The following is a 26,500-nucleotide window of genomic DNA, read 5'->3' as shown; positions in this document are numbered from 1 at the left end:
TTCAAGGTCTTTTTTTGAAATTGTTTAGGTCTTGGGCCAGATCTCTCCAAACCTCAGATTAGAAGCTAATGGTGTTCCTTGCCCTGCAATCAGTAGCCACACACATTTAACAAGCTTTGTGACAATCGTGAGGAAAGAGGACAGCCACCCATCTTTGTAGTAGTGCTTTTCTGTTATATATATTTGGAACTTACTAGGAAAGAACAAGCAAGCTCCATGCTCCACAGTCTATGCAATCGGGACCAAATATGTCCTAATAGTCAAAATCCATCATCCTGAGTCTCATTAGTTTGTCATATGGGTTTAGATAAATCTCTTGGGATTATGAATGTTGCCCTCTTCAAAACAGAGTGTACCTTTTGTGAGAATAGACAAGATTTGCAATAAGGAATATGGGAAACATTCGATACCTTTTAATTTTTAATTATTCAAGTCACAGTATTTTGGAATCAACTTATATCAGCATTCCTCTGCCTTTGCTATCAAAGAGGTTAATTCCAGATGACTCACAAAATGTATATGCAATTGAGCAAGAGAGTTTGAATCTAGAAAGAAGAAGTATTATGCAAACACAGTCTCCTGTGTCACCTGGGTGAAGCTTTTGTTAATACAATTAGCTACGGGACCCACACAAAGCTTAAACACTTGTAACAGCTGATTGTGGTGAGAGGAACATAATTTGCTTCTGGTTTGAAGTTCGGAGACATCTGGACTGAGATTAAAAGAATTTCCTAAGACCACAAATTGAGATTGGTTACTTTTGCTATGCATGTTGTCACAATATTCTCTAGGGACTATCCACTTTGTTCTGGTTTTACTGGAATGGGGGTCATCCAATTTTTCCTCATGATGAATCAGTTTAGGTTTGGGAAATTTTGTTAAAAGACTTTCTTGTAATGAATATTTTGGGCAAAAAATTGAGCTGAAACTTCTTTTTAATCTCTATTAAGATGAAAGAGTTAGTGTAGTTCTCCTTAGGCGACCTGCTTCCTACAAGGTAGGGAGAGTCAAGCACATTAAATGTGGGTCTGGAGTGTGATTATGTGAGGAACAGGGATTACTTAAACAGGCCAACATCTACTTAATTAGAATAATAGGTCTATTCCCTCGGTGTTGCCTAGTTGTAGATTACTATTGAACTGGTTAAGCAATTTTTAGTACTGCTTATACCAGACTCAAAGCAGCTGTGGAAAATGTAAATGGCTTTCAATTCTGACTGCTGCGTACATAAGCAGACTGTCACGTACATTGGAGTTCATACCCTGGGTACTTTATTCCTAGAGGGGCAAGTCAAAGAAAGACTACATGCAGTTTTATTTTTAGAACCACAGCTGTGTGTGTGTGTGTGTGTTTGTGTGTATTCTACTCTGAATTCCAAAAGGAAGATACCACTTCAGAGAGTTATTTCAGTGAAATGAATGTCTAGTCCATTAATTTGCCATGAATACCGGGTAAAACTTACTCCTGTTAGCCTTCACTTCAGTACCCCTAAGTTAGGCAGTAATCATTTGTCTTACCTTTCATTCACTAGGGAATGTGTGGCTTAATTTTATTTTTCTCCCTAGCAATTGTTTGAAATTAAAAAGTGAAATGTAAAAAAATTATTACAAATGAACCAATAGAAACTAAGAAACATTTCCAGGCTGTGTTATTTTTAAGGTAAATGAAGGAAGGCTCTAAGAGCAAAGCACTTTCATGTATAAAATTAGGTCAAAGTTTTAAAAAATAGAAAGAGAAGATGTACCTTAAAAGAACAGATAAATTGTAGATATCAAATATATTTCTATTCTCATGCAGAGGTTACAGATGACTATCCTTTGGGATTGAGCCTAATATGTGCCTGTTTCTTGCTTTATTGGTTTTTAAACCTCACTTTCAAATTACAAAGTCAAAAGGAAAAATATGAATATGTCAGGAGTTGTTGCCTAGCTAATGGAAATGTGAAAGGTGATTCTGCACCAGAGAAAACTGATTGGCAGTAATCGATGATGCAAATCCCATGGTGAATTTTTAAGACTGTAGAGCTGATGCAAACTTTGATTTGAAAATGAAAAACTTGAGGCTCAAAATGATAAATGGACTCATTTAGGATCAAGCATATTGTGCTTTACCTTAATTAAATACTGGTGGATTTAAAAAATTTCGAATACATTTTTTTTTTTGGAATCGTACAAGTCATTCATTTCTACATTCACATTTTATTCAACAAACACTTATTGAACATCTACTATGTACCAGACACTGTGGTAGGGGAGAAAAGATTTCTTTCCTCACCTATCACAAAGTTCATGGCTGATATTCCTATAACAAAAGAGACATTAGCAGGAGACGATAATATACACTTATTTAATAAAAGTTTTATGTGGCATGAACCTTCAGAAATGAAGACTCTAAAGCTCAGAGAAAAGTGTATTTTTTTTGAATTGCCATGCAGAAATATGATTGGAGGACAAAAGGTATGATCTGATGGTAATAAACTGGAGGGAATTTAGCAAGGCCTGTTTGTTCAGCTTCTTCTTGGTCTCTCTGTGGGACATCCCTTTTCTCTGAGTATAGGGCAGAATACCTGTCATGAGAGAGCCCTCAGAGGAGGAGAAGGGGAGGGTAATTCACAGACGCGATCTTCTTAGATTTTATGGCCTGATTCCGGGTAGAAGGAGAGAGGGGGAATTATAATTCTATGGCCTGTTTCAGGGGAGAAAGGGGCAACAGAAATTTCAGTTTCTATGGTCCACTTTAGGAGAGAAGGGGCAAGAGAAGGTCAGAGATATCTTCCTGCTTCTGCTGTTTTCTTCATTTCCTTGACTTTAAGATACTCAGTAATAGGGTTAGGCTTTGTGTCCCCACCCAAATCTAATCTTGAATTGTAATCCCCAGGTGTTGAGGGAGGAATTTAGAGGGAGGGAACTGGGTCATGGGGGTGGTTTTCACTATGCTGTTCTCGTGATGCTGAGTGAGTTCTCACAAGATGTGATGGTTTCATAAGTGGTTAACAGTTCCTCCTACACATGCATTTCTCTCTCCTGCCACCATGTGAAGAAGGTACTTTCTGCCTGCTTCCCCTTCTGTCATGATTATAAGTTTCCTGAGGCCTCCCTCGCAGCGGTTTGACTAAGAGTCCATTAAACCTCTTTCCTCTCTACAGATTGCCCAGTTCTGGGTATTTCTTTATAGCAGTGTGAACATGGTCTAATACATTCAGTATGCCAATGTGTCATATTTTAAGGTAGCATTTCATGTGCCCCTCATTGTTTTAGAGGCAAAAAAGAATTGCAAGTAGTCTTTCTCTCAATTATCTATCACCAATAACTGTTGATCTCAGAATCCTATTAAATTCCATTTTTTTAGCTTTAAAGGTTAAATGAGTTAACTTATGTAAAATCCTTACATGATGTCAAACACATTGGAGATACATATAGATGATATTTCTCATTAGATAAATTGTTTATTAATAGTTACATAGAATTCTGATTTTGAAGTGAATTGAACATGGGTACAAACACATACGTAAATATGTATAACATGTAAATTCCTATTAAAATAAACTAATTTAATTTGTAGTTTGCTTAATTCATTCTCTTGCAAAAATGAAGATTGTTCACTTGCATAACTAAAACGGTTATATTAATATTAAAATACAGTGATTCCAAGAATGCCGCACGCAAACTGAATAAGTATGTCTCTGGACATTTCTTGGCTTCCTATGTTTGAACAAAGTTCCTACAGATGTTCAAAGAAGACATGACAGTTCATTTTTAAAATTCCAATAGACATATGGCAAAGAGGATGATTATGAAACTTCAAAGTTAATAGACTAATTTTTCAGTGTGTCTAAGGCAATCAGAAAGATGAAAAAATACATATTGAACTATCAACTGTATTCTCAAAACAAGAAGATTTATGTGACCAGTAACAAATGATCACAAATGTGAAGAAGTCCTACTGCCTTCCTCCATACCTGATTGCAAATGTATGGAAAAAATCCAATGAAGGAGAAGTCTCCCAAGTTATGAATGAGATCACTACGGCAAAGGGGAATGTTGGTAAATATCAGAGCCCAGTCAGTTAAAAAGCAGGTTAATAAGAACAACAAGGATAAAATCCTATCCCTTTTGTGATTTCTTGATTTTTTTTTTGCAGAATATTATTTGCAGAATAATAACAGTGGAATACATACAGTATCAAGCATAGTTCTAAATGCTTTATGTGTAGTAATTAATTTAATCCTCACAACAATCTGTAGGATTGATACTATTACAATTAACCTCAATTTATAGATAGGTAAACAGAGACACAGAGCAGTCAATATTCTTGCCTAAGCTCACACAACTAGTAAGTGATAAAACTAGGGTTTTGTGCGTGGTGTCTGTTAGGCAGGGACCTGGACCCGACATGGCAGCACCACTCGGCGTAGCAGGCCCTTTGTTCCAGCAGGCCCTTTGTTTCGAGACTTCCCTCCCTCTTTGAACACACCCTCAGACTTACATACATCAGAGGTTCCAGGTGGGCAGTCACACTCCCCCGTGACCTGCAGCTCACCTGCATTCCACAAGTTCGTAAACAGCAGTTTCGGCTGACAATTTCCAAAGACCCCTTCCTCATGACCCTTACTCAGCTCCTGCCCTACTAGTTTCAAGACCCCCCAGGCCCTGTTTGCACAATTAGCTTCCTTACCTCTCAGGCTATACGAAGCCCCTACCTTCCTCCCTCAGCGCGACTTCCTCGGCCCATGCCTTTGACCGAGGAACCTTGCCCACAGGCCCTAATAAAAGGCTATTCTCACTGCCATTTGCCTTGTGTCTTCATTCCTGGTTCGGCTCCAGCCTCAGTTCAACTTTACAGTGTCTTCACTACTTCCTGATACTACTTCTATGCTTGACGGCATAGATACAAAATCTACCTATCATCTAGGTCAGAAATTTCACAAAGAAGCGCTATTGGCCAGAAGGGAGATTAGCTACAAAAATGCAGAGAAATGTAATACCACATGTCACTACTAAATAAACACCTCAGAAAGAACACCCTTCTTCAAGCACTAATACTAATAAGTTAGTACTATTTGAAGACAAGTGTGTAGACAGCACACTGATGTGTTTTAAAGGTATTAATCATTTTGTAGCTGCCATCATCATCATCAGAGAATGCCCAGCAATTTATGACAGCACATTTAATTAAAAGCGGGCACTTCAGGAACCAATGAATTTAGGTGGCAGTTTGTGCATTAGAGGCTCCCCCCCGCTGCCCAAGCATATTACTGTAATAATGTTATGGTTCTCAGGGAAAACAGATTTTATCCTCCTGTGAGAATAAAATGAAGAAGGAAAAGCAACAGCTCTTTCTGATGGCAAAAGTGAGGCTTTCTTGCCAGCCTGTTCAGCTCCTGTCTTCAAGTAACAACCTCATACAGCTAATGAATTCTGGTTTCTCTAAGAGGGTGGTGTACAGCATCCACACACAGCCTCTCATCGCAGGGCAGGTCCTGTAGCTTATAGTGCCTGGAGAATGCACAGCGGCCATAATCCATCAGGAAGAGAGCTGGCAAATTGCACGAACTTTGCCATGTGTCTACTAGTGTGCGAAGAGAGCTTTATATCAATCCTAAAGCAACAAACTCTTCTCAGAGCACTATAAATATCCAGGATGGCAAAACAGGTTACCTAGGGGATGGCTATTTGCATTATAAAAGATTCCTCCTTTTCAAAAAGATTCCCTTCCAGATGTCTTAAAACAGAGCTCTCTTAAGCGTCCTTAAATGTGATTTATAAAATTATATTTACACAAGGTTTTAGAAAAGGAAAGAACAACTAATGTTTACTAAGTGCCATGTTTCCTGCCACCTATTATCTTCTTTAATCTTCATAGCCACGAATGAAACAAGAGCAAGACACACAAACTTGCACAAAAATGTGATAGGAAATCCGATGGGTGAAAATGTCAAATTCCATCTTTGCAATGGAAAAGCACTGAACTGGTACCCCAGAACCTGGCTTGTTCCAGAACCTGGCTTGCTCTCCCAGGGCTGCTACTAAACTGGGCAAGACCCAGGAACCCTCTCAGAGCTCAATCAGGTATCCATGTATAAAACCAAGGCTGATGAACAAGAATTTTAAAATCCCTTTCTGTAGAAACAATCCATGGTTCCTGATCTATAGTAGTTCAGTCCAATGTCAGTAGTGATGACAAATGCTTTTAAGAGAAAATTAAAGTAGGAATGGGCTTTTTTGCTTTACAGCTTTTTTTTTTTAAATGATTAAAGAGATAACCATGGCTTTCATCAGATTCAATTAGTAGTTCTCCCGTAAGCCTAGGAAATAAAAAAAAGAACAGAGCACAATTAACCTTAATCTATTGATTTCATTTTATTTTAACATAAGTCTCTATTTACGGGAGGAAACCAATTAAAACTACCAAAAGGTGTTCATGTATGAATTGGTGGCAGAAGAACAGCTGTATGTAATCATAGATATAACAGGAAACAATAAAAATGAAGGAAAAGTGCAGCCTTTTTAGTCAACATAATCTATGTTTTACATATTGGCTTGTTATGAGTCATTATACAATCTCAAAGTCAAGAAAAGGATTACGTGCACTGTTTTGACATTGACTCCTCTTGTTCATAGTTTGATGAAGACCTAGCTGATGGATGCCATTGTTAATCTCATTTTCTTCCTTTAGTGTCTATATTATTAATAGCTATGTCAATGCTGATGATAATATAAGACAGAACAAAAAACTCTCAATTTTAATAGTTTAAGTCAAGTAAGAAATGCAGTTAAGTGGTTAGAATACCAACTTGGGAGTCACCTACTTTGACTTCTCCATTACTCACCTATTCTAAGATGACATGTCACATTTCAATGTGTCCATTTACCCATTTATAAGACACTAGACTCTAAGTGGTTTTTTAAGACCTTTTTTGAAAGGTTCTGGGACACTGTGCAGTGATAACATCTTAAACACCTCTCTTTCGTCATTTTTACCTCTAGTTCTTCCTTTTTAAGCTGACCTTAAATCTCACGTTCTTCACAGGACTTGTACCATTAAACTACGAACCACAGTTATGTACTTAGAGTTAACACTGATTATTGATCATTTACTTTGTCTGAGTCTTCTAGCTAAAAGTATAAAATACGTTGTCACTTTTTATTCTCACCTGATAATTAAGTAACAAATAGTTTTCTCATTTTATAGGAGAAGAAACAAGGGCGTAAAGAGTTTTAGGAACTTGTCCAAGATGGGATTTTTTTTTTCTTTGAAACAGAGTCTTGTTCTGTCACCCAGGCTGGAGTGCAGTGGCAGGATCTCAGCTCACTTCAAGCTCTGCTTCCCAGGTTCACGCCATACTCCTGCCTCAGCCTCCTGAGTAGCTGGGATTACAGGTGCCCACCACCACACCTGGCTAATTTTTTGTATTTTTAATAGAGACAGGGTTTCACCATATTGGCCAGACTGGTCTCAAACTCCTGACTTTGTGATCTGCCCACCTCCGCCTCCCAAGGTGCTGGGATTACAGGCGAGAGCCACTGTGCCCCACCCAAGATGGGATTTTTATAATGTTTGTTTGACTTCCTCCCCCAAATCTTGTGCTTCTAATTACTGTATTGCATTATTTTTAGGAATTCCTTCTGGGGATTCTTATAGAAGTTAGGCTTGATACTTATAAATCAGAATTTAATCACAGTTACTTATGTTACTCTCTAGATATTTTGAATATATATTTTCTTGCTGAAGTGGACATCTGTCTTTCATTGATCTGAAAATCAATGTGTAGAAGAAGGAATAAGAAGAGGAAGAGAGGAGAAAAGAGAAGTAGGAAGAAAAAAGGAAGAAGGAAGGAAGAAAGGAAGGAAGGAAGGAAGGAAGGAAGGAAGGAAGGAAAGAAGGAAAAAAGGAAAGGAAAGAAGGAAAGAAACACATTTTCTAACTTCTCTTGCTACTAGAATAAGGTATGTTGTTTAGGTCATATGTATCACAGATGCTAACTTGAGACACTGATACAAAACCTGACTAACATAGGGAAACAGCAAGGTGTGTGCATCTATTTTTAAGGTCACAAACTTCAGTGGAGAGAGTGTGGTTCTGGAGCCAGCCATTGTGGTAGTAGCTTCTGGATTTGGCCACTTCCTGACTGTGATAGAAGCAGCAGCAATCTTTGGTGGCTGGTTTATAGTGTGCCTTCTCGGCGTAATTCCTGCAAGCTTAGAGTATGTGTTTTCAGTTCCCAATAATTCTGGGCTTTCTATAACCTGTAGTATATTCCTTTCTGCTTAAATTAACTAGCATTCATTTGTTTATCTGCAAATAACCGTGATCAATATCTTGTCACATTAATTTTAGTTCCTGTATCAGTTATTTATTGTTGTGCAACAAATTACTCCCAAATTTAATGGCTTAAAAAATACACATTTATTATCTCAGAGTTTCTGTGGGTTAAGAATATGGGCCTGACTTAGATGAGTTCTCTATTCCATGGTCACTCACAGGATTGTAATCAATTGTTGGCCCAAAGGTCTAAGGTTTCATCTGATGGTTCAGCTAGGGAAAGGATTCTCCTTTAATTTTACTCAGTGATTGTTGGCAGCATTCAATTTCCTGAAGGCTGTTGGGCTGGAGGCCTTACTTCATTGTTGGCTATAGACTGAATGCCTTTCCTAGTTCCTTATCATGCGTGTCTCTTCCACGTGGAGTGGAATCTGGCTTCATCATAGTGTGCAAAACAAGAAAGCAACAGAGGCAGCCTGCTAGCAAGTCTTTTATATGCTAACCACAGAAGTGACTTCCTGTCACCTTTGCCCTTCTCTATTGGAATCAAGTAACATGCAAGGATGAAGATTACACAAGGACATAAATACCAAAAGGCAGATGTTATGGTTAGTTTATTTTATGTGTCAACATGGCTAGGCCACAGTACCCAGATATTTAGTGAAACACCAGTCTAGATGTTGCTTTCTCTCTCTCTCTCTCTCTCTCCACACACACACACACACACACACACACATACACACACACACCATGCACACCCTATTAGTTCTGTTTCTCTAGAGAACCCTGATTAATACAGTGGGGTTCATTGAGGTCCTCTTAAAGTTTTGCCTTCTGCAGTACCAAAAGGAAGGTAATAGAGTTTAATGTTGGACAACCCTCCACTCCAAAAAAAATCTTAAATGTATTTATAGAGCCATTTTAGTGCAGCAAAGGACCTTAAAAAACATCTGGTCTAACTCTGTTAGTTTTTAGAGGTAAAAACTGGGTTCTGGATTGGGTAATGACTTAATCAAGTTCTATTTAGAAACCAAGCCAGAAGGAGAGCTCAGTTTTCTATTTTAATGCTCTTACTATTGTCTGATAAGTTATCCCAAGCTGAAAGTGGAGAATTATACCTGGTGGCCTAATACTGATTAGAGCAAAAGAAAATCTTCATGGACAAATGGAGCAGGGTAGTTCTACCCTTCAGTTGTTCTTCCCATAATGGGCAATGGTTTTCTGTTGGTGCCCTCTATCCTTCAGCCCAGACTCCCTAATGATCAATAGCATGCATATCCAAGTCAGCTATCTGAAGTCATGGATGCTGCCATTGGCTATGAAATAGAACAAAACTAACTAGCCATGAGGGGATTAACCCCTGACCTTGGCCTCATTAGTGCTGAGCTCTAACCAACTGTTAGACGCATATCATATTGTTTGTCTTTAAAACTATGCTTGAATCTGCTATATTACTTTTTCATTAACATCTAGTAGCTGGGAATGTTTTAATCAATTTTTCCAGTGACTTTTATCAGTACAAAATGTTGATGAGTAAGTATATAAAAAATTAAACTTGGATTTTTAAAATATTTAATTTTATTATTATCATCCCTATTTAATAAATGGTGCTGGGAAAACTGGCTAACTATATGCAGAAAACTGAAACTGGACCCCTTTCTTACACCTTATACAAAAATTAACTCAAGATGGATTAAAGACTTAAATTTAAAAACCCAAAACTATAAAAAAAAAAACCCTAGAAGAAAACGTAGGCAATATCATTCAGAACATAGGCATGGGCAAAGATTTTATGATGAAATCACCAAAAGCAATTGCAACAAAAGCTAAAATTGACAAATGGGATCTAATTAAACTAAAGAGCTTCCGCACAGCAAAAGAAACTATCATCAGCGTGAAAAGGCAATCTACAGAATGGGAGAAAATTTTGCAATCTACCACGCGACAAAGGTCTGATATCCAGAATTTACAAGGAACTTAAACAAATTTCCAAGAAAAAAAGAAAAAAGCCCCATTAAAAAGTGGGCAAAGGAGATGAACAGATACTTCTCAAAAGAAGATATTTATGCAGCCAACAAACACGAGGAAAAGCTCAACATCACTGATCATTAGAGAAATGCAAATCAAAACCACAATGAGATACCATCTCATGCCAGTCAGATGGTGATTATTAAAAAATCAAGAAACAACAGATGCTGGAGAGGATGTGGAGAAATACGAATGCTGTTACACTGTTAGCGGAAATGTGAATTAGTTCATCCATTGTGAAAGACAGTGTGGTGATACATCAAGGATCTGGAACCAGAAATACCATTTGACCCAGAAATACCATTTGACTCACATATCCCATTACTGGGTATATACCCAAAGGAATATAAATCATTCTATTATAAAGATACATGCACACTTATGTTTACTGCAGCACTATTCACAATAGCAAAGACATGGAACCAACCTAAATGCCCATCAATGATAGACTGGAAAAGAAAATGTGGTACATATACACCATGAAATACTAGGCAGCCGTAAAAAGGAATGAGATCACGTCCTTTGCAGGGACATGGATGAAGCCGGAAGCCATTATCCTCAGCAAACTAACACAGGAACAGAAAACCAAACACCACATGTTCTCACTCATAAATGGGAGTTGAACAATGAGAACACATGGACACAGGGAGGGGAACAACACACACCAGGGCCTGTTAGGGTGCAATGGCTAGGGGAGGGAGAGCATCAGGACAAATAGCTAATGCATGTGGGACTTAACACCTAGATGGCAGGTTGATAGGTGCAGCAAAACACCATGGCACACATGTACCTATGTAACAACCCTGCACGTTCTGCATTTGTATCCCGGAACTTAAAGTGAAAAAAATTTTAAAAAAAATTAGGCCGGGTGCGGTGGCTCAAGCCTGTAATCCCAGCACTTTGGGAGGCTGAGACGGGTGGATCACGAGGTCAGGAGATCAAGAACATCCTGGCTAACACGGTGAAACCCCATATCTACTAAAAAATACAAAAAACTAGCCGGGCGAGGTGGCGGGCGCCTGTAGTCCCAGCTACTCGGGAGGCTGAGGCAGGAGAATGGCCGGAACCCAGGAGGTGGAGCTTGCAGTGAGCTGAGATCCGGTCACTGCACCCCAGCCTGGGCGACAGAGCAAGACTCCATCTCAAAAAAAAAAAAAAAAAAAAAAAAAAAAAAAATTAAAAGGAAAAGAAAACCCTGAAATTTGAATTAGTAGGTGAAAAAATACCACTATTATAGATGTTCTTGTTTACAGCTGTCTACATTTGGTGGGAAATCTAAGGCTGAATTGTCAAACACTGCACTACACCCAGGTGTTTGAGGCGATTTGTGGAGATTAAAATCTTGGGTTTTCTAATGCACATCAACAATAAATCCTGTTGCTTCTTCTTGTCCGGTAAAAATCAATACTTTTAGATAAGAAGCATTGATTACAAATTATTTTAAGCAGTTATTTTAAAATAACATCCAAGATTAAGTGAGAGTTTGACTTAAAGTCATTTAATCAAGGATACTAAATTAAAAGATTGCTGTGCCCTGGTGTGGCGGTTTGCAGAAGGAAAGGTGATGATCATTAACATGCACCATACCAGGTGCTTAAAGTGGGTTACAACATTTGATGCTCACTGTAAGCCAGGAGACAGATTTTTGTTTTTTTTCTTATACTTTAAGTTCTAGAGTACATGTGCACAATGTGCAGGTTTGTCACATAGGTATACATGTGCCATGTTGGTTTGCTGCACCCATCAGCTCATCATTTACATTAGGTATTTCTCCCAATGCTGTCCCTCCCCCAGGCCCCCACTCCCCGACAGGCCCTGGTGTGTGATGTTCCCTGCCCTGTGTCCAAGTGATCTCATTGTTCAATTCCCACCTATGAGTGAGAACATGCGGTGTTTGGTTTTCTGCAAGAGACAGAAATTTTTATCCATATTCTATTGCTCAGAAAACTTAGGGTGAGAGAAGTTCAATCACATTCCCAAAGACACAGCTCCCAGTCTGAGAGCAGGAATAAAATGTAAGTCTATTCACCCATCTCAAGTTCTTTTCACTATGTTCTCTAGATATCAGAATATATTTAGCACGTATATTATAAGGTTGGGTTATTTTTCCTACCAACGTTTCCTCTTCCTCACTCCTCATCTCCCAAAAAGACACTCTTCTAATCATCCCCCTCCCTTTTTTTTTTTTTTTTTTTTTTTTTTTTTTTTTTTTTTTTTTTGTGAGACGGAGTTTCACTCTGTCGCCCAGGCTGGAGTGCAGTGGCGTGATCTCAGCTCACTGCAAGCTCCGCCTCCCGGGTTCCCACCATTCTCCTGCCTCAGCCTCCCAGGCGCCGCCACCGCGCCTGGCTAGTTTTTTGTATTTTTTTAGTAGAGACGGGATTTCACTGGGTTAGCCAGGATGGTCTCGATCTCCTGACCTCGTGATCCGCCCGTCTCGACCTCCCAAAGTGCTGGGATTACAGGCTTGAGCCACCGCGCCCGGCCTAATCCTCCCCTCTTGATCTCTCTCACTCTTGTGTACACGTACATGCACGTAACCCCCCACCGCACTGCCGCCACACACGCTACGCTTGTGGCAGAGAAACCAAAAAAACAGGACTACTATTTGGGATCCAGAACTCCAGCCTAGACTCCATCTGTCACTGCAGTCAAGTCACTAATCTCAGCTTCCTCATTGGTAAACTGATGTGTTTCCTATAATTTTATCTCTAAGTGTGTAACTGGCCGGGCGCAGTGGCTCACGCTTGTAATCCCAGGACTTTAGGAGGCCGAGGCGGGCGGATCACGAGGCCACGAGATCAGGAGATTGAGACCATCCTGGCCAACATGGTGAAACCCTGTCTCTATTAAAATACAAAAAATTAGCAGGGCATGGTGGTGCACACCTGTAGTCCCAACTACTGGGGAGGCCGAGGTGTGGGGTGGGGCTGGGGCGGGGAAATCGCTTGAAGCCGGGAGGTGGAGCTTGCAGTGAGCCGAGATCGCGCCACTGCACTCCAGCCTGCGCGACAGAGCGAGACTCTGTCTCAAACAAACAAACAAACAAAAAGTGTGTAACTGTTTTATTATCAAGTATTGTTATATTTTAACATCTATGCTCTTTCGAAAAGTATATAACTAATTGCCTATCATCAAACATTTTTATACTTTAACATCTATACTTCCCTAAGTGAAGTGGAGAATTGATATTTTCTGGTTACTTTTATGCCTCTGCACCATCAGCAATTTCAAGCCTTCAGTCCTACCTTGTCCAATATGGCAGTCATCCATAGTCTCAAGTGGCTATTGAGTACTTAATATGTGGCTGATACAACTTAGAAAGTGAATTTTAATTTAATTTAATTTTAATTTAAAACCAAAGGTGAGATTGTTTCGCTGGAACTGATTGCACTTTAACCACTGAAGTTTCAGCATCTGAACTGAAATGTGCTCTTTACTATAAAATACACATCAGATTTCAGTGTTAGTTTAGAAACAAGAATACAAAAATCTCATTAATTTTGTATTAATTACATGTTGAAATGATAATACTTTAGATATATTGGCTTAATTTGATATATTATTAAAATTAATTTAACCTGTCTCTCTTTTTAAAACATTTTATTTTGACAACCAGAATAACTAAAATGTGTGAGTCACATTATATTTCCAATGGACAGGGCTGCTGTAATTGTAATAGCTCCAAGACGGGGTTTGGGTATCTGTCTTCAGGTAATCCTTAAACTTAGCTGCTATTGAGAATGTCATCTGCTTGAAGATGCAGCAGCAATTTTGTGTATCAACTCCTTTGTTTGTGATTTATTCTCTAAAATAATGTGATTAAATAATCTTGCTTTCTTTGGTCATCTATCTGTATATTAACTGGGGGGAAAAAAAAAAGGTCTTAATCTATTAATAGTTTACAGGACCCAAGTATTGCGGAGGGATTGTTATATCCAACTCATTTTAAATGTTATCATAAAACTGTGCCTGGGACCAGCTTAACACAAATTATATTCTCTAGAGACAAAGGAGAGTCACCTTCTGAAAGGCAAACATCCTTCACATACACTGCAAAGGCGTTCCAGTGGTGAGACGGCACTGTTTGTGTATGTGTGTGTTTTGGTTAGAGTGTAGTGACACCACTTACAATAAGGATTAAAGACCCTGCGAGGGGAGAGTGGTGGACATAGTAGAATTCCCCTTAACATTCCCCCATGTACCTTCTGGTGTGTCTTTCTCTATGCAAAAACCAGAAGGCTAAAAACCACATTATATACATTCCCGCAAAGCTTGGATAGCAGATATGATTTAGACTTGGCAGATTATATGCATCCATGTGAAATTTGGAAAGTGGGATGTGAAAGTGGAGGTCACCTCCAGTAGCCATGTTAAAGGAAATGAGTAAAATTTCCTTTTTATCAGGCCGGACGCAGTGGCTCAAGCCTGTAATCCCAGCACTTTGGGAGGCCGAGACGGGCGGATCACGAGGTCAGCAGATCGAGACCATCCTGGCTAACACGGCGAAACCCTGTCTCTACTAAAAAATACAAAAAACTAGCCGGGCGAGGTGGCGGGCGCCTGTAGTCCCAGCTACTCGGGAGGCTGAGGCAGGAGAATGGCCAGAACCCGGGAGGCGGAGCTTGCAGTGAGCTGAGATGGCGCCACTGCACTCCAGCCTGGGCGACAGAGCGAGACTCTGTCTCCAAACAAAACAAAACAAAAAAAATTTCCTTTTTATCTAAAATATATCAAATACTATCACTTCATCAAATCATCGTTACAAAATTATTAATAACCTATATTTTACTCATTTTTTATATGAAGTCTTTAGAATACGTTATATATTTTACGCCTGTTGTCCATCTGCATTTGCACTAGCCACTTTTCAAGTACTCAGTTGCCACCAGAGGTTGTACCCTGTAGCTCTAGGGCAGGGGTTAGCACACTTTTTCTGTGAAAAGTCAGATAGAAATATTTTAGGTTTGTGAGACACAGTTTCTATTGCATTCTATTGTCTCCTTTATTTTTGTTTCTGTTTTTAAAGATACTTTTAAAAATATAAAAGCCATTTTTAGTTCATGCATGATACAATTACAGGCTGCCTCAGGCTATGATTTTCAGTCCCTGCTCTAGAGTATAAAAATCAGCCCTTCTGAGGGTTCTCTAACTTCTATGCTAAATCCTGCCTGCTTCTAGTAGCAAGAGTTGCTTCTGTTTTCTACAATTGAATTTGGCAAATTTATACAGAACATTACTCACCTTGTTCTACAGTGTAAGGAAACGGAGACTGCAAGACTTTAAGCAACTTTCCAAGGTCATATACCTTCTAAGCGACAGAACTAGAAAGAGAATCCATAACTGCTCAACTCCAAAGCTGACAATTTCATCTGCTGCATCATTGGCTCTCCATTATTATTAAGACTTTCTTTAGCTTGAGTAATGAACCTTCACTGATCCATTTATTTAGCTTACAAATATTTATTGAATGACAACTATGCACAAGATATGAATAATAGGAGCATTGCCTTTGACCCACATTTAAGCACATTTTTTAAAAGGCTCAAGTTTTCTATCAATTTATGAGATACAAAATGAAGTGGAAAACTGACAATTATTTGTTTGCTTCAATCAATATAGACAGCAAGTCAGATAATTCAGACTTGATCCAGTTAACCCCAAATTGGCAGAGATACAAACATTTTATGTTCTCTGTCTTAATCTGTTTTGTGTTGCTATAACAGAATACCTGAGACTGGGTAATTTATAGCAAACAGGAATTTATTGGATCACAGTTCTGGAAGCTGAGAAGTCCAAAACAGAGGGGCCACATCTCATGAGGACCTTCTTACTGTGTCATTCCATGGCAGAAAGCAAAAGGGCAAGCAAGAGAGGGCAAAACAAAGAGAACAAGAGAGGGCCAAACTTGGCTTTTATGACAAACCTACCCTCGATAACAAACTTACTCTGACGATAACGACATTCATCCATTTGTAGGTTAGAGCTCTCATGATCTATTAATTGCTTCTTAAAGACCCCACCTGTCAGTATGATTGCACTGGGGGTTTAAATTCCAACACATGAACTTTTTAAGAGAAACATTCGAACCGTAGCATTCTCACTTTTTCTAATTCAAATACTTATTTAGCTTCAGACATAAGGAGGAACTAAAATAGATACAGAATCAAGCAGTTACAGGCTACTTTTAAAATAACATTATGGATTGATCAGTCCTTAGGCTAATATGTTAGCTTATTTTTTTTTTTCAGCACATTTACTTAGCCGCATGCTTGTTCACTCCCGCTAGTTTTTGGCAGTTGTCCTCCAACACTTATGCCTTTCCTAATATACTGCAAGTGGGTCACTTATTATTTCTCTTTTAAACATTTAATAATGTCCCATATCTTAAACTGGTTTCTCTTTGGACAAGCCATCCATTATCAATCCTTCCTGAAATTGCAATTAAAATACAAACTAGATATTTATGATGATGTATGATATTCTTCATTTAAAACTCCCGAATAAACCTCTTTCTGTTCAATGCCTCTACTACCCATAATGATACATATGAGCTACACTGGATCATCTCCTTTGAGAATATTGATGATCTTATGTTCATCTATGGGACTCCCACTATGTTCAAAGTCGTGATATCCAAAGGGTAAAATTCCTAGTGTGTATGAATAAATAATATATTTTATAAGGGAAACCAAGGATTCTTCTCTCATTTTGATTTTCCTTTTCAATTCATGTGGCAACTGACATTATTTTTATTATGGGCTATAGTTTCCTCCATAACAAATAGATGTATTGTCAGGTTGGTTCTAGAGATTCTGGGAGTACCTGTCTTCTCTGGAAAGGTTACAAATACCCGGATTGAGGACTGGGAGCTTGAGCCAGAACTCCATTAGCTTTAGGGTGATTTCAGTGTATGTCTGAAGAATGAGTCCAAATGGAATAATATTTGTTTCTGGTACTGTTAAGTTAGGTCCGAAACTTTTTTTTCTTACATCAAGATGGGGGAAGGAAGTGCCAATACCAGGAGAAAAAGAAAAAAATCTATTCCTCAAAGGCTGAGAAGGAAATTTAGGAAAGCTCCAAACCATTAACTGGGGATACTAAGAAAGCAGGTACTTAAAATCTTTTGATTTAATTATTTAAAAAAATGACTTTATTCATCTAAGTTGTGAAATAATTTTCATTAGGAATATAATAAGTGTTAATAATAATTTGATCGGAATGGCATAATTCAACAACTAAAAGGTGAAATCAAGGGTTGAACTGACTTTTCAGTATGCATGTATACATACGTATATGTTTGTATGTATACATATATTTTTAATTAAATGCTGAGAAATTACAGAGAGAGACAGAGCTATAGCAATTGAAATCATGTTTTTATCATTCTCGTCTTCTTTTGCAATATAAATGAAGATTGAAAAAATTTTAGTAGACTAGTTGGCCATGAAATGGTTCAATTTTTATGCATGTTTACTAAACTCACACATTTAAGGAAATATCTTCAGGCTCTTCAACCTATTCGATTTTTCTTTTTAATTATGGGGTGAAAATGCTTATGAACAATTTGCAATGTCAATTCACAGCCTCCATGTGAATGGTTTATCTCTCTCACATTAATATGTGCAAAGTATTATTGCTCCCTCTTTTGCATATCTAGCAATACCAGCATCTTAGGGACGTTCAAAAAGGTGTAAATTTAAGGGAAGAGTTTCCGCTGAATTAAAAAATATTTTTGTATTATTTTTATGTTACTGAGATTTATTATTAAGTTTGCTTTCCAACATTGCTTTCTAATTGCTCCAAGCTTTCAAGAAGCCAAAACTTTGGAAGCTATGGTAATAAGCCGTTTTTAATATACCCAAAGAACAAAATAGGTATGTGTGAAGGTAAGTGCAAAACTTAAAAGTAATTTGCTGTTACCCTTTCTCTGAAGCAAAAAAGCTCTGAGTTTGAATCCTGGTGCATCCTCTTTTTGAGTGGACAAGTTATCTAACCTTTTGCACCTTTCTAAATCTCTCTAAAATTGTTGTGAGAATAAACATACATAATTTCATGTATACATATATTACCTTACAAAAATAAGGCACTGAAAAAATGATTTTTTGTGTGTTAACCGGAAAAGTGTGATTATAAGGACAGGAAGTGACATCTAAATCTGTAAGTATACGGATGCTCTTTTTCTGTAGTAGACATAGGCTGTTTTATATTTTCCTAAGCCACAACAAATGTAAAATAAGTTCATATGTATTAAATTATAGTTGACTTCAACAACATGGAGGTTAGGGTTGCTGACGCCCCATGTAGTACAAAATGTTCATATAACTTTTGACTCCCAAAAAACTTTACTAATAGCCTACTGTTGACTGGAAGACTTACTGATAACATCAATAGTCAATCAATACACCTGTTGTATGTTATATGTATTACATACTGTATTCTTACAAGTAAGTAAGCTAGAGAAAAGAAAATGTTAATAAGAACAAGAGTGAGAGAAAACACATTTATTATTCACTACGTGGAAGTGGATCATCATAAAGGTCTCTATTCCTGTCATCTTCACACTGAGTAGGCTGAGGAGGAGGAGGAATCGGAGCAGTTGTGGCAGAGGCAAAAGAAAATCTGTGTATAAGTGGACCTGCACAGCTTGAATCCATGTTGTTCAAGGGTCGACTGTATTTTAAATACAGGTCAATTGCCTAAGAGTTAGGATAGCCAGCACTGTTGAACAGGGACAGGTACGATTCTGTGTAATGCAGAGAACTCTATCTCTAGCAATTTTAAAGATAATTCACAAAACAATTTGCATTTGCATTTTTCTAACACTTACCTTTTAGAAATGATGGTGTGTATCCATAAATTCAAGAAACAGTTTATTACAGTGGTTAGAGCATAAACTTTGAAAGCAGCCAGTGATGTGCCAGAATCAGCACTTGAGATAATTATTAACTAAATATTCAGATACTGCAAACCTGTAGTTAAACTATGGGTAGCTTGAAATTGGCCATGGTGGAGCATTTACACGGTGGAAATTGACAAATGCTATCAATCTAGGTCTCCCTTGCAACCACCACCTGGTTTGCCAGAAACTACTGATTCAGATATACATTTGTTTAAATGCCAACTTTAACACTTAATAGTTTATAGCCTTTAGTATCTTATCTTGCCTTTCTTTCTTGCAACTCCCAGATCTAGAAAATGATATAATTATTTATAGTCATAAGGTAGCTTTGAGGATTAAGTTAACTTATATAATCATCCAGTGCACATTCAATAAATGGTGGTCATTTTAATAAGCCAAAATCATAAAAAAGACAACAAGAAAGAGAAAATCAAAAACTAAAGGAATAACCTTCTGAGAATAGTGAATTTTTGCTGCATTAACAGGTATCATTAGGCAAGAGATTCTAGATCTATAATAGAGAAAAAAAAATCCACTCCAGTTAATGCTTCACTCACCATGAAGAGACTGTTCGGTGTTTGTTCACTCTCTCCGAAGGGTGGGATAGGAGAATCAGTTCTACTAGACTTGTTTTCTTGGTTAGCTTGTTGCTCTGGGATCGGCTCATATAAGCTATCCATAGAGCCTTCCTGCAACAGGGAGATGTATGAGTCAAGGTATAACAGAATAATAATTTTCCTTGAAAAGATACCTAATTTATCCACCCACCTTTTTATAGTACTTTATTTAAATTATCCTGGGGATATGATTAAGAGTTTACAAGATGCTAATTTTCAACAGTGAACAATACAGTAAAGCCAGGAATTATTACCCAGCCAGGAATTATTGTTCCCACCATTATTACAGAGCCAAGAATTTAAACAAGAGTCTAAGTGTTGCAGAGGCAGGCACACAATGAGGGAATTCCTCAAGAGGTATGTTGAAGACATGAAGTTCGAAAAACTAAATAAATGCCTATTTGAGACACCAATAAACTGTGTTGGTCACAGATTTGAGTTACATGTATGTCTCTAATTGGTACCACCTCCTTTTATAAGAAATACAATCTGCTGATCTTAGTTTTCTCAACTGTAAAGTAGCAGTTTCTAGGGCAGAGGACGCGAAGCAAGATGACAGAATAGAAAGTTCCGGTGATCGTTTCCCCACAGCAAGGACCCCAAGTTAGCAACTATCTACACAGAGAAACTACCCCCTCATAAGAATCAAAATTCAGGTGAGCACTCCTAGTACCTGGTTTTAACATCAAATCACTAAAAGAGGCACTGAAGAGATAGAAAAAACAGTCCCGAATCTCTGACGCCACTCCTCCCCTACCGTGGCATCTGCGGCCTGGTGTGGAGAGCATCTCTGGGCTCTGGGGAAGGGAGAACACAGCCATTGTGAGGCATTGAACTTAGTGCTGTCCTGTTAGAGAATAAAAAAACCCAGACCAAACTCAGTTGATGCCCAGCCATAGAGGGAGCATTTAAACCAGCCCTAGCCAGAAGGGAATCTCCGATTGCAATGGTCCAAACTTGAGTGCCTGCAAACCTTGCCACCCACGGCTACAGCACTCTGTGTCTCCAGTAAACTCAAAAGGCAGTCTAGGACACAAGGACTGCAACTCCTGTGGGCATCCCAGTGTGAACTAAGCTCAGAGACTGTAGACTGAGGGGGCATGTGACACACTGAGACACCGGTTGGGGCAGCCAAAGGAGTGCAGGCATCACCCTGCCCCTAACCTCAAGTTGCATAGCTTGAGGCTCCAAAAGAGACCCCTTCCTTCTGCTTGAGGAGAGAAGGAAGTGTAGGGAGGCCTTTGTCTTGCATCTAGGGTACCAGCTCAGCCACAGCATAATAGGGCACTGGTGAGAGTCATAAGGTACCCCCTCTCTGGGCCCTAGCTCCCAGATGACATTTCTAGGCAACCCTAGGCCAGAAGGAAACCGCCGCCCTGAAGGAAAGGATTCAGTCCTGGCAGTATTCATTACCTGCTAACTGAAGAGCACTTGGGCCCTGAATAGCCAGCAGTGATACCCAGATACTCTGGCTGTGGTGGCTACAGAGCAAAACTGCTTCTGTTTGAGAAAATCAGAGGGAAATGCAAAGGGGACCTTATCTTGAATCTTAGGTATCAGCACAGCCACATGGGGGTAGAGCACCGACTGGGCTCTTGTAGTCTCTTATTCCAGGACTGTATGCTTGGATGGCATTTCTGGACATGCCCTGGGCCAAAGGGGACTCCAGTGCCCTGCAAGGTAAGTCCCAGGCCAGGTAGCACTCACAAAAAGCTGATTAAGAGACCTTGAGCCTTAAGAGAACACATGTGGTAGTCTCACAGTACTCCTTGTACCTAGGGTGATGTGGCTACAGAGTGAGGCTCCTCTGTCTTTAAAAACTGGACAGAAGAGTGGGAAGGATGGTGTGGTTTGAGTGTCAGCTCAGCTGTAATACAATAGAACACCAGGTAGACTTTTAAGGTTTCAGACTCTAGTCCCTGACTCCTGGACTGCACTTCTGGACTCACCCAGGACCTGGGGGCCCTCAGTGCCCTGAAGGGAAGGACAGAGGCATGACTGGATTTGCCCCCTGCTAACTGTAGAGCCCGAGTGCTTTGAGTGAACACAGGCAGTAGCTAGGGGGTGGTTATAGCAGGCCTCGGGCAAGACCCAGTGCTGTGCTGGCTTCAGGTCTGACCCAGCACAGTCACAGTAGTGGTAGCTACAGGGGTGCCACTGTCACTCCACCTCCAGCTTCCAGTAACTCATAACACAGAGGGAGACTCTGTATGTTTTGGAGAAAGTCATAAAAGAGAACAAGAGTTTCTGACTGGTAATCCAGAGAATCTCCCATATCTGGTCGAAAACCATCAGGGAGGTACTTCGATCTGCAAGAACCACAGTGCTACTGGGCTTGGGATATCCCCTAAAGCAGGCACAGCTTAGATTACAAAACACAAGTCCTTTCAAATATCTGGAAAGCCTCCCCAAGAAGGACAGCTACGAATAATCCAAGACAGTGAACACTAAAATAAATACTTAACTCCTTAATGCCCAGACACCAAAGAACGTCTACTAGCATCAACACCATCCAGAAAATCAGGACCTCACCAAGTAAACTAAATAAGGCATCAGGGAGCAATCTTGGAGAAAGAGATATGTGACCTTTCAGATAATTCGAAATAGAGGTGTTGAGGAAACTCAAGGAAATTCAAAATAACACAGAGAAGGAATTCAGAATTCTATCCAATAAATTAACAAATAAATTGAAATGATTAAAAAAAATCAAGCAGAAATCCTGAAGCTGAAAAATGCATCAGAGTCCTTTAATAGCAGAATGCATAAGCAGAAGAAAGAATTAGTGAGCCTAAAGACAGGCTATTTTAAAATACATAGTCAGAGGAGACAAAGAAAAAAGAACAAAAAACAATGTAGCACACCTACCAGATCTAGAAAATTGCCTCAAAAGGGCAAATCTAAGAGTCATTGGCCTTAAAGAGGATGTAGGTAAAGAGATAGGGGTAGAAAGTTTATTCAAAAGAATAATGACAGAGAACTTCCCAAACCTAGAGAAAGATATCAGTAGCCAAGTACAAGAAGGTTATAGAACACCAAGCAGATTTAACCCTAAGAAAACTACCTCAAGGTATTTAATAATCAAATTCCCAATTGTCAAGGATAAAGAAAGAACTCTAAAAGCCACAAGAGAAAAGAAACAAATAATATACAATGGAGCTCCTATACGTCTGGCAACAGACTTTTCAGTAGAAACCTTACAGGCCAGGAGAGAGTAGCATGACATATTCAAAGTGCTTAAGGAAAATAATTTTTACCCTAGAATAATGTATCTGGTGAAAATATCTTTCAAACATGAAGGAATAAAGACTTTCCCAGACAAACAAAAGCTGAGGGATTTCAACAATGCCAGGCCAGTCCTATAAGAAATGCTAAAGGGAGTACTTCAAACAGAAAGAAAAGGACAGTAATGAGCAATAAATAATCACCTGAAGGTACAAAACTCACTGGTAATAGTAAGTACACAGAAATACACAGAATATTATAACACTTTAACTGTGGTGTGTAAACTACTCTTAAGTAGGAAGACTAAAAAATGAACCAATGAAAAATAATAACTACAACAGCTTTTCAAGACACTGTCAGCACAATAAGACATAAATAGAAGCAATGAAAAGTTAAAAAGCAGGGAGACAGTGTCAATGTATTGAGTTTTTGTTAGTTTTATTTTTGCTTGTTTGTTTATGCAAATAATGTTAAGTTGTTAGCAGGTTAAAATGATGAGTCATAATATTTGCAAACCTCATGATAAACTCAAACCGAAAAACATACAATGAAAAGACAAGAAGTAAAAAGCAAGAAACTAAACCATGTCTCCAGACAAAGTTACCTTCAGTAGAGAAAGACAGGAAGGAGAGAAAGAAGGAAGATAAGACCAGAAAACAAGTAATAAATGGCAAGAGTAAGTCCTCAATTATCAATAATAACATTAAATTTAAATGGACTAAAATCTCCAATCAAAAGACATAGACAGGCTGCATGAATGAAAAAACATAACCCATTAATCTGCTCCCTGCAAGAAACACACTTTAACTACAAACACACATATAGATGGACTGGGTGTGGTGGGTCACTCCTGTGATCCCAGCACTTTGAAAGGCCAAGGTGGATGGATCACCTGAGGTCAGGAGTTTGAGACCAGTCTGAAAAACCTGGTGAAACCCCATGTCTACTAAAAATACAAATAGTAGTCAGGTGTGATGGCACACACCTGTAATCTCAGCTACTCGGGAGGCTGAGGCAGGAGAATCTCTTGAACTCAAGAGGCAGAGGTTGCAGTGAGCCAAGATCACACCATTGCACTCCACCCTGGGTGACAGAGTGAAACACTGTCTCAAAACACATACACACACACACACACACACACACACACACAGAAAGAGAGAAAATAAAGGGATGGAAAAAGATATTCTATGCCAATGAAAACCAAAAAAGGATAGAAGTCACTAAACTTATATCAGATAAAATAGATTTCAACACAAAATCTGTAAGAGGCAAAGAAGGTCACTATTTAATGATAAAGGGATCAATTCAGCAAGATTATATAAACATTTTAAATATATATACACCCAACACTGGAGTATTTAGGCAAATAAAGGAAATATTTTTAGAGATAAAGAGGGAGATAGGACTGAATACAATAATAGCTAGAGACTTTAACATCCCATTTTCAGCTTAGGAAAGATCTTCCAGACAGAAAATCAACAAAGAAACATCAGACTGAATCTTCACTATAGAGTAAGTTGATCTAATAGATATTTACAGAACATTTCAGCCAAAAGCTGCAGAATACACATTCTTTTCCCTAGAAAATGTAGCATTCTCAAGAATAAAATATATGTAAAACAAAAAAGTATTAAAACATGAAATAAATTGAAATAATATAAAGCATCTTCTGTTACCACAATGGAATAAAACTAAAAACTAATAAGAATAGGAATTTTGGAAACTATACAACATGAGAATTAAACAATACACTCCTGAGTGACCAGTGGTCAAGGAAGAGATTAAGAAGGAAATTGGAAAATTTCTTGAAAGACGTGATAATAGAAACAAAACATACCCAAACCTATGGGATACACCAAAGGCAGTACTAAGAGGGAAGTTTATAGCTATAAATGACTACATCAAAAAAGAGGAATAACTTCAAATGAACAACCTAACAATGCATCCTAAGGAACTAGAAAAGTAAGAGCCAACCAAATGCCAAATTAGTAGAAGAAAAGAAATAATAAAGGTCTGAGCAGAAATACATGAAATTGAAATTTTAAAAAAATACAAAAGATTAATGATACAAAAAGTTGTTTTTTTGAAAAGTTAAACCAAACTGACAAATTTTAGACAGACTAAAAAAAAAGGGATAAGGTTCAAATAAATAAAATCAGAAAAGAAAAAGTGGACACTACAACTGATACTGCAGAAACTCAAAGCATCATTAGTGACTATTAGGAGCAACTATACACCAATAAATTTAAAAATCTAGAAGAAATGGACAAATTCCTAGATGCATACAAAGTACCAAGATTGAACCAAGAGGAAATCCAAAACCTGAAAAGACCAATAACAAGTTACAACATCAAAGCCATAAAAAAAGAAATCTCCCACTAAAGAAAAGCTCAGAACCTGAGAGCTTCACTTCTGAATTCTACCAAACCTTTAAAGAAGAATTAATACCAAACTTACTCAAACTATTCCAAAAAGTGGAGGAGAGGGGAATACTTCCAAACTCATTCTATGAAGCCAATATTACTCTGATACCAAAACCAGACAAAGACACATCAAAAACAAACAAACAAACAAAACAAACTACAGGCCAATATCTCTAATGAATATTGATGCAAAACTCCTGAACAAAATACTACCAAACTAAATTCAACAATATATTAGAAAGATCATTCATCATCCAAGTGAGATTTATCCTAGGGATGCAAGGATAGTTGAACATACTCAAATCAATCAGTGTGATACATCATATCAACAGAATGAAGTTTAAAAACCATATTATTATATAAATTTATACTAAAAAATCATTTAATAAAATTTGACACTCCTTCATGATAAAAAAAAATACCTAAAAATCCTGAGTCTAGAGGGAACATACCTCAACATAATAAACAGACCTACAGCTAGTATCATATGGACTGGGGAAAAGATGAAAGCCTTCCCTCTAAGATCTGGAATACAACATGGCTCACCACTGTTATTCAACATAGTACTGGAAGTCCTAGCTAGGGAAATTAGACAAGGAAAGATATACATGGCATCCAAATGGGAAACAAAAAAGTCAAATTATACTTGTTTGCAGATGATATGATATTATATTTGGAAAACCCTAAAAATTACACAGGAAAACTATTAGAACTAATAAACAAATTTAGTAATGTTGCAAGATACAATTTCAGCATACAAATATCAGTAGCATTTCTATGAGAACAGGGAACAACATAAAAAGGAAATTAAAAAGTAATCCTATTTACACTAGCCACACATAAAATTAAATCCCTAGGAATTAACCAAAGTGAAAGATCTCTATCACAAAAGCTATAAGATATTGATGAAAGAAATGGAGAAGGACATCAAAAATTTGAAAATATTTATTGAAAAATAGTTTATATTCATGGATTTATTGAAAAATAATATAGGCTCATGGAATGAAAGACAATTTTGTTAAAATGTCCGTACTACTCAAAGCAAA

General features: G+C 38.1%; 1 protein-coding gene across 1 annotated transcript in view; it reads right to left on the bottom strand.

The window, feature by feature from the left end:
* Positions 1-26,500, bottom strand: part of SAMSN1 (SAM domain, SH3 domain and nuclear localization signals 1) — a 168,035-nt gene that overhangs the window by 134,174 nt on the left and 7,361 nt on the right. Inside the window, exon 2 of the mRNA XM_015133115.3 lies at positions 19,750-19,881. Within this exon, the coding sequence (XP_014988601.3) occupies positions 19,750-19,881 (132 nt within the window). The remainder of the gene's footprint in view (positions 1-19,749; positions 19,882-26,500) is intronic.

This window comes from Macaca mulatta, chromosome 3 (genome assembly GCF_049350105.2).
Source record: "Macaca mulatta isolate MMU2019108-1 chromosome 3, T2T-MMU8v2.0, whole genome shotgun sequence".
NCBI classification, from domain to species: Eukaryota; Metazoa; Chordata; class Mammalia; order Primates; family Cercopithecidae; genus Macaca; species Macaca mulatta.
This window is presented reverse-complemented; position numbering and strand designations above follow the sequence as displayed.